The 18,235-nt window shown below is 40.7% G+C and overlaps 1 protein-coding gene across 1 annotated transcript in view; it reads left to right on the top strand.

Annotated features, from left to right (window-relative positions):
* Positions 1 to 7,116: 7,116 nt before the first annotated feature.
* The window catches only part of LOC129828974 (guanylyl cyclase C-like), a 40,306-nt gene continuing 29,187 nt past the window's right edge, over positions 7,117 to 18,235 (top strand). Inside the window, exons 1-9 of the mRNA XM_055890328.1 lie at positions 7,117 to 7,825; positions 8,160 to 8,272; positions 8,404 to 8,471; positions 8,784 to 8,999; positions 9,266 to 9,387; positions 13,426 to 13,525; positions 16,362 to 16,476; positions 17,481 to 17,622; positions 17,763 to 17,845. Of these exons, the coding sequence (XP_055746303.1) occupies positions 7,612 to 7,825; positions 8,160 to 8,272; positions 8,404 to 8,471; positions 8,784 to 8,999; positions 9,266 to 9,387; positions 13,426 to 13,525; positions 16,362 to 16,476; positions 17,481 to 17,622; positions 17,763 to 17,845 (1,173 nt within the window). The 5' untranslated portion in view covers positions 7,117 to 7,611. The remainder of the gene's footprint in view (positions 7,826 to 8,159; positions 8,273 to 8,403; positions 8,472 to 8,783; positions 9,000 to 9,265; positions 9,388 to 13,425; positions 13,526 to 16,361; positions 16,477 to 17,480; positions 17,623 to 17,762; positions 17,846 to 18,235) is intronic.

Genomic DNA, 18,235 nt, shown 5'->3' with positions numbered 1-18,235 from the left:
ATTCTAATCAATTTCATACAATTATATGGTTTCAGGGTGGAATATTCTAATCATTCATTTAACTTCTCTGCGCTACGGATCCCTTTAGCGGGATCATTTTCCTAAACAACCGCTGAATTGCAGGGCGCAAAATATTACTAAAAATATTTATAATCATGCAATCACAAGTGAAATATACCAAAACACAGCTTAGCTTGTTGTTAATACACCTATCGTGTCAGATTTTCAAAATATGCTTTACAGCGAAAGAAATCCAAGCTTTTGTGAGTGTATCAATCAATGCTAGAACAGCTAGCCCCAAATTAGCATGGTCACGAAAGTCAGAAAAGCAATAAAATTAATCGCTTACCTTTGATAATCTTCGGATGTTTGCACTCACGAGACTCCCAGTTACACAATAAATTGTATTTTTGTTCGATAAATATTACTTTTATAACAAAAAACGCCATTTGGGTTGCGCGTTATGTTCAGAAAACTACAGCCTCGTTCCGGTCCTGAAAGGCAGAAGAAAATTCCCAAACGTATCAGATTCAAAAATATTACTAAAAAGATTTATAATCATGCAATCACAAGTGAAATATACCAAAACACAGCTTAGCTTGTTGTTAATCCACCTGTCGTGTCAGATTTTGAAAATATGCTTTGCAGCGAAAGCAATCCAAGCTTTTGTGAGTGTATCAATCAATGCTAGAACAGCTAGCCCCAAATTAGCATGGTCACGAAAGTCAGAAAAGCAATAAAACTAATCGCTTACCTTTGATAATCTTCGGATGTTTGCACTCATGAGACTCCTACACAACAAATGTTCTTTTTGTTCAATAAATATTACTTTTATAACAAAAAACGCCATTTGGGTTGCGCGTTATGTTCAGAAAACCAAACCCTCGTTCCGTTCGACGAAAATTCCAAAAAGTATCCGTAATGTTCGTAGAAACATGTCAAATGTTTTTTATAATCAATCCTCAGGTTGTTTTTAACAAACATAATCGATAATATTTCAACCGGGCCGTAACCTATTCAATAAGAGAGAAAAATAAAATGGAGAGCTACCCCTCTCGCGCGCAGGAACTAATCAGAGGACACCTGACTAGTTTTGAAAAATCTCGCTCATTTTTCAAAATAAAAGCCTGAAACTATGTCTAAAGCCTGGTCACAGCCTGAGGAAGCCATTGGAAAAGGAATCTGGTTGATACCCCTTTAAATGGAAGAAAGACAGGCCAGGAAACACAGATTAAAAAAAAAAAAAAAAAAAACACTTCCAGGTTAGATTTCCTCAGGTTTTCGCCTGCAGAATCAGTTTTGTTATACTCACAGACAATATTTTGACAGTTTTGGAAACTTTGGAGTGTTTTCTATCCTAATCTGTAAATTATATGCATATTCTACGATCTGGACCTGAGAAATAGTCCGTTTACCTTGGGAACGTTATTTAAAAAATAAAAAATAATCTGACCCCTAGCGTCAAGAGGTTTTAAAGGACAACAAAGTAAAAGTATTGGAGTGGCCATCACAAAGCCCTGACCTCAATCCTATAGAAAATGTGTGGGCAGAATTTAAAAAGCGTGTGCGAGCAAGGAGGCCTACCAACCTGATTCAGTTACACAAGCTCTGTCAGGCGGATTGGGCCAAAATTCTCCCAACTTATTGTGGGAAGCTTGTGGAAGGCTACCCAAAATGTTTGATGCAAGTTAAACAATTTAAAGGCAATGCTACAAAATACTAATTGAGTGTATGTAAACTTCTGACCCACTGGGAATGTGATGAAAGAAATAAAAGCTGAAATAAATAATTCTCTCTACTATTATTCTGACATTTCACATTCTTAAAATAAAGTGGTGATCCTAACTGACCTAAGACAGGGAATTTTTATTAGGATTAAATGTCAGGAATTGTGAAAAACTGAGTTTAAATGTATTTGGCTAAGTGTCACGCCCTGACCGTAGATTGCTTTGTATGTTTCTATTTTTTGTTTGGTCCACGTCCCTCACCAGAACCGCCACCGCGGAGTAATGTCCACCCAGACCCTCCCCTATAGGTTCAGGTTTTGCGGCCGGAGTCCGCACCTTTGGGGGGGGGGGGGGGGTTACTGTCACGCCCTGACCGTAAATTGCTTTGTATGGTTCTATTTTTTGTTTGGTCAGGGTGTGATGTGGGTGGGAATTCTATGTTTGTATGTCTAGGTTTTCTATGTCTATGTGTTTGGCCTGGTATGGTTCCCAATCAGAGGCAGCTGTCTATCGTTGTCTCTGATTGAGAACCATACGTAGGTAGCCTGTTTTCCCACTGTTAGTTGTGGGTGGTTATTTTCTGTTTAGTGTTGGTTGTACCTTGCAGAACTGTTTCGGCTATTCGTTTTGTTATTTTGTATTCAGTGTTCAGCTTCGAATAAATAATATGAACACGTATCACGCTGCACCTTGGTCCTCACCTTCTTCCTCTGAATGCCGTTACAATAAGGTGTATGTAAACCTCCGACTTCAACTGTAGGTACACTACCGTTCAGAAGTTTGGGGGAAAAAAATGTAAAAAAAATTATCCATTAAAATAACATCAAATTGATCACAAATACAGTGTAGACATTTTTAATGTTGTAAATGACTATTGTAGCTGGAAACTGCTGATTTTAACGGAAAATCTACATAGGCATACAGAGGCCCATTATCAGCAACCATCACTCTTGTGTTCCAATGGCACTTTGTGTTAGCTAATCCAAGTTTATCATTTTAAAAGGCTAAATGATCATTAGAAAACCCTTTTTGCAATTATGTTAGCACAGCTGAAAACTGTTGTCCTGTTTAAAGAAGCAATAAAACTGGCCTTCTTTAGACTAGTTGAGTATCTGGAGCATCAGTATTTGTGGGTTTGATTACAGGCTCAAAATGGCCAGAAACAAATACCTTTCTTCTGAAACTCGTCAGTCTATACTTGTTCTGAAAAATTAAGGCTATTCCATACGAGAAATTGCCAAGAAACTGAAAATCTCGTACAACGCTGTGTACTACTCCCTTCACAGAACAGCGCAAAGTGTCTCTAACCAGAATAGAACCTACAACCTATCCGCAATATTAATGCTGATCCACCCCGTATTTTTTTTAATTTTTAAATATGTTGGCTGACGACACCAGTGGTAGGCCTGATCACCGACAACGATGAGACAGCCTATAGGGAGGAGGTCAGAGGCCTGGCAGTGTGGTGCCAGGACAACAACCTTTCCCTCAATGTGAGCAAGACAAATGAGCTTATCGTGGACTACAGGAAAAAGAGGGCTGAACAGGCCCCACTTAACATTACTGGTGCAGCAGTGGAGCGGGTCGAGAGTTTCAAGTTCCTTGGTGTCCACATCACCAACAAACTATCATGTTCCAAACACACCAAGACAGTCGTGAAGAGGGCACGACAAAACCTTTTCCCCCTCAGGAGACCTAAAATATTTGACATGGGTCCCCAGATCCTCAAAAAGTTATACAGCTGCACCATCGAGAGCATCCTAACCGGTTGCAACACCGCCTGGTATGGCAACTGCTCGGCATCCCACCATAAGGCGCTACAGAGGGTAGTGCGTACGGCCCAGTACATCAAGCTTCCTGCCATCCAGGACCTATAGTACCAGTCAAAAATTTGGACACACCTACTCATTCAAGGGTTTTTCTTCATTTTTACTTTTTTCTACATTGTAGAATAATAGTGAAGACATCAAAACTATAAAATAACACGTGGCATCATGTAGTAACCGAAAAAGTGTTAAAACAAATCTTTTAGATTCTTCAAAGTAGCCACCCTTTGCCTTGATGACAACTTTGCACACTCTTCAAATTCTCTCAACCAGTTTCATGAGGAATTATTTTCCAACAGTCTTGAAGGAGTTCCCACATATGCTAAGCACTTGTTGGCTGCTTTTCATTCACTCTGCGGTCCAACTCATCCCAAACCATCTCAATTGGGTTGAAGTCGGGTGATTGTGGAGGCCAAGTCATCTGATGCAGCACTCAATCACTCTCCTTCTTGGTCAAATAGCCCTTACACAGCCTAGACGTGTGTTTTGGGTCATTGTCCTGTTGAAAACAAATAATAGTCCCAGTAAGTGCAAACCAGATGGGATTGCGTATCGCTGCAGAATGCTGTGGTAGCCATGCTGGGTAAGTGTGCCTTGAATTCTAAATATATCACAGACAGTGTCACCAGCAAAGCACCCCCACACCTCCTCCGTGCTTCATGGTGGGAACCACACATGTGGAGACCATCCATTCACCTACTCTGTGTCTCACAAAGACATGGCAGTTGGAACCAAATATCTCAAATTTGGACTCATCAGACCAAAGGACATATTTCCACTGGTCTAATGTCCATTGCACGTGTTTCTTGGCCCAAGCAAGTACCTTCTTCTTATTGGTGTCCTTTAGTAGTGGTTTATTTTCAGCAATTCCACCATGAAGGCCTGATTCATGCAGTCTCCTCTGAGCAGTTGATGTTGAGATGTGTCTGTTACTTGAACTCTGTGAAGCATTTATTGTGTCTGCAATCTGAGGCTGATAACTCTAATGAACTTATCCTCTGCAGCGGAGGTAACTCTGGGTCTTCCTTTCCTGTGGAGGTCCACATGAGAGCTAGTTTCATCATAGCGCTTGATGGGTTTTGCGACTGCACTTGAAGAAACTTTCAAAGTCCTTCAAATTTTCCGCATTGACTGAGCTTCATGTCTTAAAGTAATGATGGACTGTCATTTCTCTTTACTTATTTGAGCTGTTCTTACCAAATAGGCTATCTTCTGTATACCACCCCTATCTTGTCACAACACAACTGATAGGCTAACTTTTAACAAGGCACACCTGTTGATTGAAATGCATTCCATGTGACTACCTCATGAAGCTGGTTGAGAGAATGCCAAGAGTGTGCAAAGCTGTCATCGGTATAAAATATATTTTGATTTGTTTAACACTTTTTTGGTTACTTCATGATTCCATATGTGTTATTTCATAATTTTGATGTCTTCACTATTATTCTACAATGTAGAAAATAGCAAAAATAAAGAAAAACCCTTGAATGAGTAAGTGTGTCCAAACTTTTGACTGGTAAAAATGTTAATGTCATTATTTGGCAACAGTTACAACACACCTATCTTATCTAATTAAAGTGAGTTTGTTAATGACACGTTTTTTTCTACGTTGTATATGTAGTGTAGATTTCAAAAAGACGATAGAGTTCTCTTTGAAATGCTCAGCTTTATAGAATTAATAAATACTGATGAAGTAGTGGAAATGTGGTCATAATTCGTGCTCAAAGGGAAATCCTACAGATTCCATTATTTCAATGACAAACTCATTTTAATTACATCAGATAGGTGTGTAACTGTTGCCAAATAATGACGTTAGGATACTGTATGTTAAAAACACTGTGTGAGTATCCCTTGCCAACAGACTAAGAGCTATCATTGGTTCACCAATCAGGGCTTTGATTGGCTTAGCATCAGTAACAAGGCATGATGTATAAGGAAACAATTTCTTGGGGGGAGAATGTTTCTTTGGTTCCTTTAGGCGACGTTCTGACAACTGATACACAGGGAACTTTCTTGCAACGTTCCCATGAAACTTGTCTAGAACATAAATATCTTATGTTCTGAGGACATGGCAACCATGTTCTGTGTATGTTTGGTGGGACGTTGATGGAATATTCTCCTATCCCTCAGAAAACTGGACACATGAATGTTCTTGCAACGTTCCCATAAAACGTGTCTAAAACGTGTCTTCATATTGTATATTCTGAGAACATGGTAACCACATTCTGGGTATGTTCTGTTTGACATTAAGGGGAATGTTCTAACTCTAACGCCAAAATATCCTAAAAAGGTTCTCAGAGGGTTTTTTCTAACATAGATAGAATGTTCCCCTAACTAACAGAAAGCTGCACACTCAAACATTAGGGGAACATTACGGGTAACATTACAAAAAATATCTTTCTCCCCTTGAGTTGTTAGCTGGGCAGTCATTAAAGCTGCAGGGAAGATTACCCCATTAAAAGGAGGGCAGTAACAGTGTGACTGGCTTGAGAATTTGAGTAGATGAAACACACAATCTGGCCGCTTTTATTACCAGGAGGAGAAGATATCTATGATGCAGTTTATGGCCCTATAAACCTTTGGTCTGCTCATGGGTTTTGTTCCTCCTCTTTTCTCTCTTTTCTCTCTCTCTCTCTATATATATATGTATATATGTATATATGTATATATATAAATCTCTCTCTCTCTCTCTCTCTCTCTCTCTCTCTCTCTCTCTCTCTCCCTCTCTCTCTCTCTCTCTCTCTCTCTCTCTCTCTCTCTCTCTCTCTCTCTCTCTCTCTCTCTCTCTCTCTCTCTCTCTCTCTATATATATATATATATCAGGTCCTTTGAGATCTTATCTCGGCTGCCATTTGAAACAGATTTTAGAATTTTCAGACTTTCCAATTAGAAACCACCATTTCCCATTTCCTGTCTTACCATTTGATTTGATTTGATTTCTTAGGATCCCCATTAGCCGACGACAATGGCAACAGCTAGTCTTACTGGGGCCCGACACAAAACAAAAAAATACATTACAGGCATAACACTTTACAATTTACATACATTTAAAAACATGAACATGTAGTGTGTATGTGTGCATCTATCCGTTACACATACACTGACTTTATTTAAATAAAGGTTCAAATAAAAAATATATAAAAGGTACAGTACATGTCAGTACATACAGACAACAAGTAGTTCACATGGGGAGAGGCGTTGTGCCATGAGGTGTTGCTTTATTTGTTTTTTAAAAAACCAGGTTTGCTGTTCACTTGCACTATATAAGATGGAAGGGAGGTCCATACATTATTCGAAGTGAAGTCAGGTGGATGCCACATTACCCATTTGATGCTGTTGACTCCAGTCATTTTACCCTATAGGCCTACAGGGCAATGGATGTGTGTGTACTAGCCTGTGTGTATTGTCCATATGGTGGTTGTGTGATGTGAAGTGTGCAGTATGTCTGAGTATTGGTTTATACGGACCTTGAACAATGAATGGTGAGGAAGTTATTGGCAGACCAACCGTTCCCTCAGACTATGTGTCGATTCCAGTTGTTCATTAACAGGTGAGTTAAGAAAGCACAGGTGAGTTGTCGAATCTGAGCGGAACAAAGCAGGTGTGTAAATCCATATATCCTTGTTTTGAAACAAAGCAGTCGATTAATGAAAGATTGAAGTAATGAAATTAATGAAAGAATGAAGTCGTTAAATGAATGAAAAACGTTTGAGACATTCAGAGAAGAAACTACTACTTTTACAGACTGTTTTTCACACACCAATTTTGTTTTCTTTTCCAACTGGAAAAAGTACATGTGCTGAATGGAATATATATTGCGTGAGAATATTGCGATATTTGGAATACAGAATAAAAGGGATGACAAGTAACTTTTTACTTTTTGGAATTATTAAAACATTTCTGGCAAATGGATTTTACCAACCCACAGCTCAATGTCTTGTCATTGAACATCTCCTCAACATAATTGGTACCGGAACAGGTTATCTAGACTAGGAAATCCAAAGACTCGCCTTATGAAAAATAGGAACATTCATTAGCTTATACATTAAGTCCTCAGAATGGCTTATAGAGGTTGGTGGGTGTGTGTCTGCTGGATGGTGTTTATCGCAGGCCGATGCGAGGCGATATACCCTCACTGTCTGGATGGGATTATGATGAATGTAGTTCTACTGGATGACGACATCTCTCCCTGGAGTATGAAATTTGTCCGTAGCGCTGTGGAGAGTGCGATCCAGCTCGACGCTGAACTCCCCTGTAAAAGCTGTCCAAACGGTAAATGTAATCATAATTTAAAAACTGTAAATTAATAGAGAATTTGCACAGGGTTGCTGGTTCAAGTCCCACCGTGGCTGAGCCCCCTTAGTTGGTAGTGTACAATTATCACATATAGCAGGCTATAAAAAACAACATTGGTTTATAAGGATATCCTAGGCCTACATCGTGTTATAGATGTAAGGACCTTAGCCTAACCTAAATATTTTTAGCTTACTTTCTTGTGTTTTAACTTATCTTATCAGCTCAGATTTGATGTTCTGCCTAATTACTATCTGTGGGTCCGTAATCTTTGTTGCCATCATTATGATGTATTGCCGTTTTCTTTTCCAAGGAGTGAAGCGAAACCTGACTGCAAACTTCCTTGGGCTCGAGACTAGTTTGTACAGCAAGAAAGGCTGCCAAAGCAGCACCTGTGAGGTGGTGGAGACTTTGAAGAACCTAACTGTGAGTGTTAACCAACGCACGCACGCACGCACGCACGCACGCACGCACGCACACACACACACACACACACACACACACACACACACACACACAAATATTCACATATCTAAGCTGATTCTCCTTTGTTTCAGAAAACAGGCCAGGAGGGCTGGGTTTTGCTGGGGCCCACCTGTACCCATGCAACCTTTCAGATGGTTGAGTAAGTGTTGTGTTGCCGTGACACCCTTTCTCTTTTACTTCCTCTATATATATTGCCCTCACCTTTATTCAACTTGTTTACTCTTGTAGTGACATTTTAATAACACAGTAATTCATTACATACTGTTGTGTCAGTCTCCCACTTTACCCTGTGTGTGTCTGTCTTTCTGTCTCACATACCCTCCATCCCTCTGCCCGTCTCTCTCTCTCTCTCTCTCTCTGTCTCTCTCTCTGTCTCCATCCCTCTTTCTTTCTATTTCTCTCCCTCTCTCCCTCCCTCAATCCCTCTCTCTCTCCCCTCTCAATGTTCCAGTCAAGAGGTTGGTCTGAAGCTCCTCATGCCCATCATCTCAGCAGGCAGCTTTGCTCTGTCCTGTGACTACCAAGACAACCTGACCCGCATATTGCCCCCTGCACGCAAGATCTCCACATTCTTCACAAAATTCTGGGATTTCAAAAACAATATCAAACCCAAGTGGTCCACAGCCTTCCTCTATAAGAAGCAGGAGAACACTGATGACTGCTTCTGGTGAGGGATTTACTTGTGGGTCGCTTGTGAGACATTTGTGAGCTGTTTGTGAGTTTCCTTTGAGTTGCTTTTGAGTCACTTGTGTCCTGACTTGTCAGTTCTGTAGGTGTAATATGCTGGAAAAGAGTGAAGGTGGATATTAATTGACAAGTGATTCCGTAGGCTAATGGACAATTTGATGACTGAGATTATTTATTTGTGTATATTATATTTGCTTAGATGTGATGTTGATACTGATATCATTGTATTTCCCCATCCCTCCTCAGGTACATCAATGCACTTGGTACAGGCTCAGCCCACTTTTCCTTACATGTCAAAAATACCCAAGTTATAACCAAAGCGGAAACCCTTAGAATGGAATTAAACTCCAAAAAGAGGACAAGCAATTGTAAGTAAACCCACATCATCTCACTCCTTTCACAAATCTGGAGGATTGGCAGGTAGATAGCCCACCAGGGGGAAGGCCAGCAATGGAGTGTCCAGAACATTTTGAATGGGGTAGACAAGGTGGGGCACAGACCCAGTTTAGGGTGGCCATAACATTTGCAAGAGGGATTTTTTGTATATAATTATGATGGTTCAACGCATTAAATGCTTCAGCTTAGCGTTGGTACATTTTACAGTTCAAATAAATCATGAGTCAATTCCAAAAGTCTTGTTACAGTGCTTGCATTCAAGGTCAGGATTTTATAAAAGGGTATTAGCATACAGCAGTAAATTCACTTGAAAGTGCCATCACAAGTGCAAATTACACTGTGACATTCGGGGGCTCTCTATTTTTCTAATTGGACCTCCTATGTGTGCATAGGGCTTTATAGTAAAGACCATTTTAATGGGTTTTATAGTAAAGACAGAATTTAACTGTAAATATGTATTTTATTTTAATATGTCATGAACACAACCAGTCATTATGTTTTCATCTGATTGTCAAATAAATCCCTTCAAAAAGTAGGTTAAATACAGTAGGTTACCTGCGTACGTTCGTCTACCTCAAAAAAAGTCCAAAGTCTGAACAATTTTTTTCTTTTTTCAATTTAACTTACGCCGGCGACGCTGGACTGATTGTGCGCCGCCCTATGGGACTCCCAATCACGTCCAAATGTGATACTGCCTGGATTCGAACCAGGTACTGTAGTGACACCTCTTGCACTGAGATGCAGTGCCTTAGACCGCTGCGCAAGTCGGGAGCGAAATGCACTGGGCACCCGCCATTTGAATGGAAAGAGATATCTATTACAAACACCATAAGTGTATTGACATTCAGCCTAAAAAGTGCCGTGCATTCATGGAGAATTTGTTTTACAATAATAAAAAAAAAACAATGTAGAAAATAATTTATCATTCGTGTCTATCCGTTTCATAATATTCCTTCAATTCGCACAAGGCTGAATCCATTTCACCAGAGAAAGTATCTGAGCGAGGCAAACAGCTCCCCTCTGTCTTAGTATATGTAGCCCATGTACTTTTGAAGTCGGAAGTTTACATACACTTAGGTTGGAGTCATTAAAACTCGTTTTTCAACCACTCCACAAATTTCTTGTTAACAAACTATAGTTTTGACAAGTCAGTTAGGATATTTACTTTGTGCATGACACAAGTAATTTTTCCAACAATTGTTTACAGACAGTTTACTTCACTTATATTTCACTGTATCACAATTCCAGTGGGTCAGAGGTTTACATACACCAAGTTGACTGTGCCTTTAAACAGCTTGGAAAATTCCCGAAAATTATGTCATGGCTTCAGAAGCTTCTGATAGGCTAATTGACATAATTTGAGTCAATTGGAGGTGTACCTGTGGATGTATTTCAAGACCTACCTTCAAACTCAGTGCATCTTTTCTTGACATCATGGGAAAATCAAAAGAAATCAGCCAAGACCCCAGAAGAAAAATTGTAGACCTCCACAAGTCTGGTTCATCTTTGGGAGCAATTTCCAAATGCCTGAAGGTACCACGTTCATCTGTACAAACAACAGTATGCAAGTATAAACACCATGGGACCACACAGCCGTCATACCACTCAGGAAGGGGACGCGTTCTGTCTCCTAGAGATGAACGTACTTTGGTGCGAAAAGTGCAAATCAATCCCAGAACAACAGCAAAGGACCTTGTGAAGATGCTGGAGGAAACAGGTACAAAAGTATCTATATCTACAGTAAAACGAGTCCTATATCGACATAACCTGAAAGGCCGCTCAGCAAGGAAGAAGCCACTGCTCCAAAACCGCCATAAAATAGCCAGACTACGGATTGCAACTGCACATGGGGACAAAGATCGTACTTTTTGGAGAAATGTCCTGGTCTGATGAAACAAAAATATAACTTTTTGGCCATAATGACCATCGTTATGTTTGGAGGAAAAAGGGGGAGGCTTGCAAGCCGAAGAACACCATCCCAACCGTGAAGCACGGGTGTGGCAGCATCATGTTGTGTGGGTGCTTTGCTGCAGGAGGGACTGGTGCACTTCACAAAATAGATGGCATCATGAGGTAAGAACATTATGTGGATATATTGAAGCAACATCTCAAGACATCAGTCAGGAAGTTAAAGCTTGGTCGCAAATGGGTCTTCCAAATGGACAATGACCCCAAGCATACTTACAAAGTTGTGGCCAAATGCCTTAAGGACAACAAAGTCAAGGTATTGGAGTGGCCATCACAAAGCCCTGACCTCAATCCAACAGAAAATTTGTGGGCAGAACTGAAAAAGCGTGTGCGAGCAAGGAGGCCTACAAACCTGACTCAGTTACACCAGCTCTGTCAGGAATGGGCCAAAATTCACCCAACTTATTGTGGGAAGCTTGTGGAAGGCTACCCAAAACGTTTGACCCAAGTTAAACAATTTTAAGGCAATGCTACCAAATACTAATTGAGTGTATGTAAACTTCTGACCCACTGGGTCAATGCTACCAAATACTAATTGAGTGTATGTAAACTTCTGACCCACTGATGAAAGAAATAAAAGCTGAAATAAATCGTTCACTCTACTATTATTCTGACATTTCACATTCTTAAAATAAAGTGGTGATCCTAACTGACCTAAAACTGAATTTGTATTTGGATTAAATGTCAGGAATTGTGAAACTGAGTTTAAATGTATATGGCTAAGGTGTATGTAAACTTCTGACTTCAACTGTAAGTGGACACCTGCTCGTCGAACATCTCATTCCAAAATCATGGTCATTAATAAGGAGTTGGTCCCCCCTTTGCTGCTATAACAGCCTCCACTCTTCTCTTCTGGGAAGGCTTTGCACTAGATGTTGGAATATTACTGTGGGCACTTGCTTCCTTTCAGCCACAAGAGCATCAGTGAGTTCGGGCACTGATGTTGGGCGATTAGGCTTGGCTCGCAGTCGTTTCAATTCATCCCAAAGGGGTCGATGGGGTTGAGGTCAGGGTTCTGTGCAAGCCACTCAAGTTCATCCACACAGATCTCAACAAACCATTTCTGTATGAACCTCGCTTTGTGCATGGGGGCATTATCATGCTGAAACAGCAAAGGGCCATCCCCAAACTGTTACCACAAAGTTGGAAGCACAGAATTGTATGGAATGTCATTGTATGCTGTAATGTTAAGATTTCCCTTCACTGGAACCAAGGGGCCTAGCACGAACCATGAAAAATAGCCCCAGACCATTATTCCTCCTTCACCAAACATTACAGTTGGCACTATGGATTCTTGCATGTAGCGTTCTCCTGGCATCCGCCAATCCCAGATTCGTTCGTCGGAGTGCCAGATGGTGAATTCTGATTCATCACTCCAGAGAACGGTTGGCATTGCCCATGTGATCTTAGGCTTGCGTGTGGCTGCTCGGCCACGGTTGCAACACTCACTCAGTAGTGATTGTTGCAACCGAGGACAGACAATTTTTGTGTGCTATGCACTTCAGCACTCGCCGGTCCCATTCTGTGAGCTTGAGCCACGTTGAAAGTCACTGAGCTCTTCAGTAAGGCCGTTCTACTGCCAATGTATGTCTATGCAGATTGCATGGCTGTGTGCTAGATTTTATACACCTGTCAGCAACGAGTGTGGCTGAAATGGGTGTCCAAATCATTTTGGCCATGTAGTTTATCTGATGCTGTCTGGCCAAAAAGAATATGACTATTTTCTAAACTCTTTTTGACCAGACAGCATCAGATACATGGGCTACACATACTATGGGTTTTGTATCACTCGCTCGGATGCTTTCTCAGATGAGATTGATGTCAGTGTCCGTCTTGGTCAAAGTTATCAAAATATTCAGAGACCAATCAGATTTTGGGGGGGGGGGGTGCACCCCTGGACACGCCATTGAAGGCCGTGATTTATATGTCTTTCTCTCTCTCTCTCTCTCTCTCTCTATATATATATATATATATATATATATATATATATATATATATATATATATATCTCACTCACTCTCTCCTCTTCACTGACTGTGCAGTGTTCATAGTGTGTGGGACACCAGAAGATATCGTGGACCTGAAGAATGGAACTATGGAGGTTGATCCTAGTGTTGTCTTCATCCTGGTCGATCTTTACAAGTTAGTCCTCTCTCTCTCTCGCTCTCTCTCTCTATCATTTCTCTCTGTGCCCCTCTCTCTCTCTCTCTTTCTCTCTCCCCAGTCTGTTATTTGTTTGCATTTTTTCATCTGAAAGAGTTCAACGAGGCTTACAGTTTTTCTCAATTGCTGAAACACAATTTCTGAAACCTTGCTCCATTTCCTGAAAACATTAAACACAAAACCTCATCTTCAAGCACTATTTATATAACCTCTGACTCCTCTCGCAAAATGAAACATTTGCCTCAAAACAGTTTTATCTGTGTTCAAAATCAAACACTGCTCTCAAATCATAAACAAAGTGATCAAAATGATATACACTCTCAAGCAGTCAGTAAACAATACACCGAAAAATAGAAAACACATTGTTCAAAACATACAATTCTCAGGGAGAAGTACATTTTTAATCTAAAAAAATATTCATATTTTTCCGTCATTGTCTTTTGATGAACGAAAACATGTTCTATCATAGTAGCTCAAAATTGATCAGAAATTTGCTCTTTGCAATTTTGTTTTTTGTTCTTCCTCCTCCTTGTACCCCTATTTTTACAGTACTGTACCCTGCATCTCACAAACTTGTCCTTTGTCTCTGTGATACTGTACTTCTTGTTCATTGTTGATATGAACCTGCAACCAGTCAAAATCTATTGAGCAGTCAGTACTGTTAATAAATGATAAGCACAATGTTCAGGGCCATACCAGTTGTCCATTGTACAGTATACAGCCTACAATGCACTGTACTACAGTATACAATACTAAAAGGGACACAAATCAGAGGAGTTAACATGTGATCAATGTGTTTCTTCTTGTCTTTGGGCTGGGTCGGGCCAGAGCACTTCCTCCACATCACAAGCAATATTGTCCCTCCTGAGGCAACGGGGGAAGAAGCCTCTTGTGTGCCGTATCCAGCCCTGACATGATTCCTCACCTATATCACCACAGGCTAAATCCATGGCTTGCAGCAGATTTACTCTGGTGTAGGGTTGTCTATCATACACTTTCCATCTCCTAGAGGAGATAAACTCCTCAATCGGATTCAGGAAAGGCGAGTATGGAGGGAGGTACAAGTTCATAAACTGCCTATTGATGTTAAACCATTCCCTTACCTGAGCAGCTCGGTGGAAACTGACATTGTCCCACACTATCACATAGGTGGGAATGGGATTCTCATTTAGCTCTTGACCCTGCTGCTCTTGAACCTGCTGCTCAAATAAAATATATCTTAGATTGGCAATAAATCTTAGAAGGTGCTGGGTGTTATATGGCCCGAGTGTAACATGGGAACACCATGGTTGCTGATAGCAGCACAGATTGTGACATTGCCACCTCGTTGACCAGGGACTTCAACAATGGCCCGCTGTCCAATCATGTTTCGGCCTCTCCTTCTCTTTGTTAGATTGAAGCCTCCTTCATCGACAAAGATGAACTAATGGGGTCTGTCCAAGGATTCCAAGTCAAATAGTGTCTGTGTAGAAATACAATATACTGTATGTAGGATTTTGTAAGTCGTACAGAGACAGTGCTATACTGTTGAGTACAATTAGGCTTCTGATTCACATACATTGTATGTACTGAAGAGTAATGTCATTCACATAGTATGTGTTGGTACTGTAGACAATCTGGATAACAGTAAATGTTTCTGAATGTACACTTACTTGCACATACTGAGCTCGCAGTTCTTTCACCCTTGGTGAGTTATGCTCAAAAGGTACTCTGTATACTTGTTTCATTCGCATCCTGTTACGATGGAGGACACGGTCAATTGTGGAAATGCTCACACTGTCGATTCCCTGGAAGTGTGTGTTGTCTTGTATCACTCGTTCCTGGATTTCTCTGAGTCGTATTGCATTATCTTGAAGGACCATGCCAACTATAACGGCCTCTTGCTCCCGAGTGAATATAGCTGTCCTTCCACCTGCATGTGGCAGCCTTGCAATTCTACAAAAAGTAGTTGTGCAGTTACAAAACATATTCATGCAGTACAATACATACAGTGATTAACTTTACAAATGTCTATTGAAACAGCTGCATATAGTGTAGTACAGTAAATGTGCAATTACATAAATACAGTAGTATACTGTACCTGTTCTCTTCTCTGAATGTCCTTACTATGGTGGACACAGAAAATCCGCTCAAATTGGGTTGCACTCGAAGTCCTGCTTCCCTCATTGTCAGTCCATGGACAAGAACATGGTTTATAACTGTTGCTCGATATCTTGCTTTCATCAGATATTTCCACTCTTTGTCTTCCTCTTCGTCCTCCTCTTCCTCTTTCTTGCCCTCCTCCTCTTCCTCCTCGTCGCCCACCTCGCATACGCACTCGTCCTCTCACATTGTTACTTCTATCCATTCTCAGACTTTCTCCTTCCCACCTTCAACAACCTGTTTGCTCTCTGAACTGGCTTTTATTGGTTGTGTCGCATCATTTGAAACAGGTTAAATCAATTTTGAGTGGTTGTGTTCAATCAATGACATGTGTTCTCTATTTGTATTTGATTGTTGCCACTTGTGTTTACCAGTATGGATGACATGTGCATTAGAGTGCAGAATGTGTTTTGAGAATGAGAATGTGTTTAGAGTTTTGCTGAAAAGTCTAAGTGAGATCTGCAAATTGTGTTTTACCATGTGAAATGGTTTAAGGTATTGACAACAGACTGCATAATTAGCTAAATGAGTCTAGGCAACTGAGAACTTTGTTCACCCAATGGGTTTTAGTGTTTTAGCAATTGAGAAAAACTGTAATACTGTAATCGCCTTGCTTGTCAGAGAGCACCAGTGTTTGCAGTGTCATTGACAATGCACCCATGACTCCCCACAGTGATAAGTACTACACCAATAAGTCCTCTATCCCTGCTATGAAGAACGTGTTGGTTCTCACCATGCCCAACACTAGGAACTATACTGTGGACACAGACCTGGGCAACAACGTGACGGTGAGACACCCTGCTGGGCTGGGGCCCTGTCTATCACTGTACTCTGAGGTTACTTCCAAAATGGCATCCTATTCCCTATGTACTGTACACACTAAAAACAAATGGTTCTATATAGTGCCAAATAAGGGTCAATTGGCTTGTAACCATAGCAGATTACTTTTTGGTGCTAAATAGATAATTTTTTTGAAGGTTCTATAAAGAACCATGCTCATAAGGTTCAACATGTAACAAGTATGGTGCTATAAAGAACCATTTCCAACAGTCCCGCTATGGTTACAACCCTTTTTGGGGCTACTTTATGGAGAATGGTTCTATATAGAACCTTACTCAATCTCAAAGGTTCATTGTAGAAGAACCATACAGGGTTTTTTATTCTGGTTAGCCATATGATATTGTTAAATTCCATAGGTGTTATAATTGTATTAATTGAGATCTAAAAGATTTAAAAGATCTAGATGCACTATTGTAAAGTGGCTGTTCCACTGGATGTCATAAGGTGAATGCACCAATTTGTAAGTCGCTCTGGATAAGAGCGTCTGCTAAATGACTTAAATGTAAATGTAAATGTAAATTGACAAGTTGAATCAGGAGTTCTAGCTCTGGAACTGCTTCGGATCCCTAAGAAGAGAATTGAGAACCACTGATTGAGTCAAGTGTTCTCAATTGACACAAAGTCATACGTGAGTCTTTCACAAGACACCGTTACTGCCCATAGTCATATATAACATGTAATGGCACTACTGCCCTAAATGTTTACATTAAGAATATCAGAAAACATCCTACAAAAAATGATTTTGCTTTTTTATTTTTGTTTTGCTTTTAACAAAACAGATTACATAAACTGGAATGACACTCACTCACAGTTACACAAAAAGAAATCCAAAAAAATCCATGCCCCAAAATATTATAATGAACTGCTGCCCCTACATTTTAATTATCACTAAAGGAGCAAAAAGTAATGTACTACTTTTGACCAGGGTGCAATCAATCTCCGCTCTCTCCAGATGAATGACTACATGGCAGCGTACCATGATGCAGTGCTGCTGTTTGGTCAGGTGGTGAGAAAGATCTGGAGCAAGCCTGAGTCTGAGCTCAACCACACGGAGGTAGTCAATATCAACCACTTCAGAAACATCTCATTCGATGGTAAGAGACCAGGAAACAACACATAAAGCCATGTGGTCTGGCCTGGACATATGGCCACCTGTGTGTGTGTTTGTGTGTGTGTGTTTGTGTAGTTCTGTAGATCTGTTTAGTGTAAGGTGTGTATATGTGTTTCCATAAAGGCATCGCAGGCCACTACAAGCTGGATGACCATGGGGACAGAGACGTGAATTTTTCAGTCATTTACACCACCACTGACAACAAGGTAGGTCAGCTATCATCATTTACATTTTAGTAATTTAGCAGATGACTTACATCATTCTATCGTGTCAATTTTAATGTTGTTTTTTTTCTTTCCTTTTTTTAACACATTTTATCCCATTTTCTCCCCAATTTTCATGGTATCCAATCGCTAGTAATTACTATCTTGTCTCATCGCTACAACTCCCGTACGGGCTCGGGAGAGACGAAGGTCGAAAGCCATGCGTCCTCCGAAGCACAACCCAACCAAGCCGCACTGCTTCTTAACACAGCACGCCTCCAACCCGGAAGCCAGCCGCACCAATGTGTCGGAGGAAACACCGTGCACCCGCCCCCCTCGGTTAGCGTGCACTGCGCCCGGCCCGCCACAGGAGTCGCTGGAGCGCGATGAGAC

The sequence above is a fragment of the Salvelinus fontinalis genome, chromosome 30 (assembly GCF_029448725.1).
Source record: "Salvelinus fontinalis isolate EN_2023a chromosome 30, ASM2944872v1, whole genome shotgun sequence".
In the NCBI taxonomy this organism is placed as follows: Eukaryota; Metazoa; Chordata; class Actinopteri; order Salmoniformes; family Salmonidae; genus Salvelinus; species Salvelinus fontinalis.
Note: the sequence above shows the minus strand (reverse complement) of the source record. Positions and strands in the feature narration are given on the sequence as shown.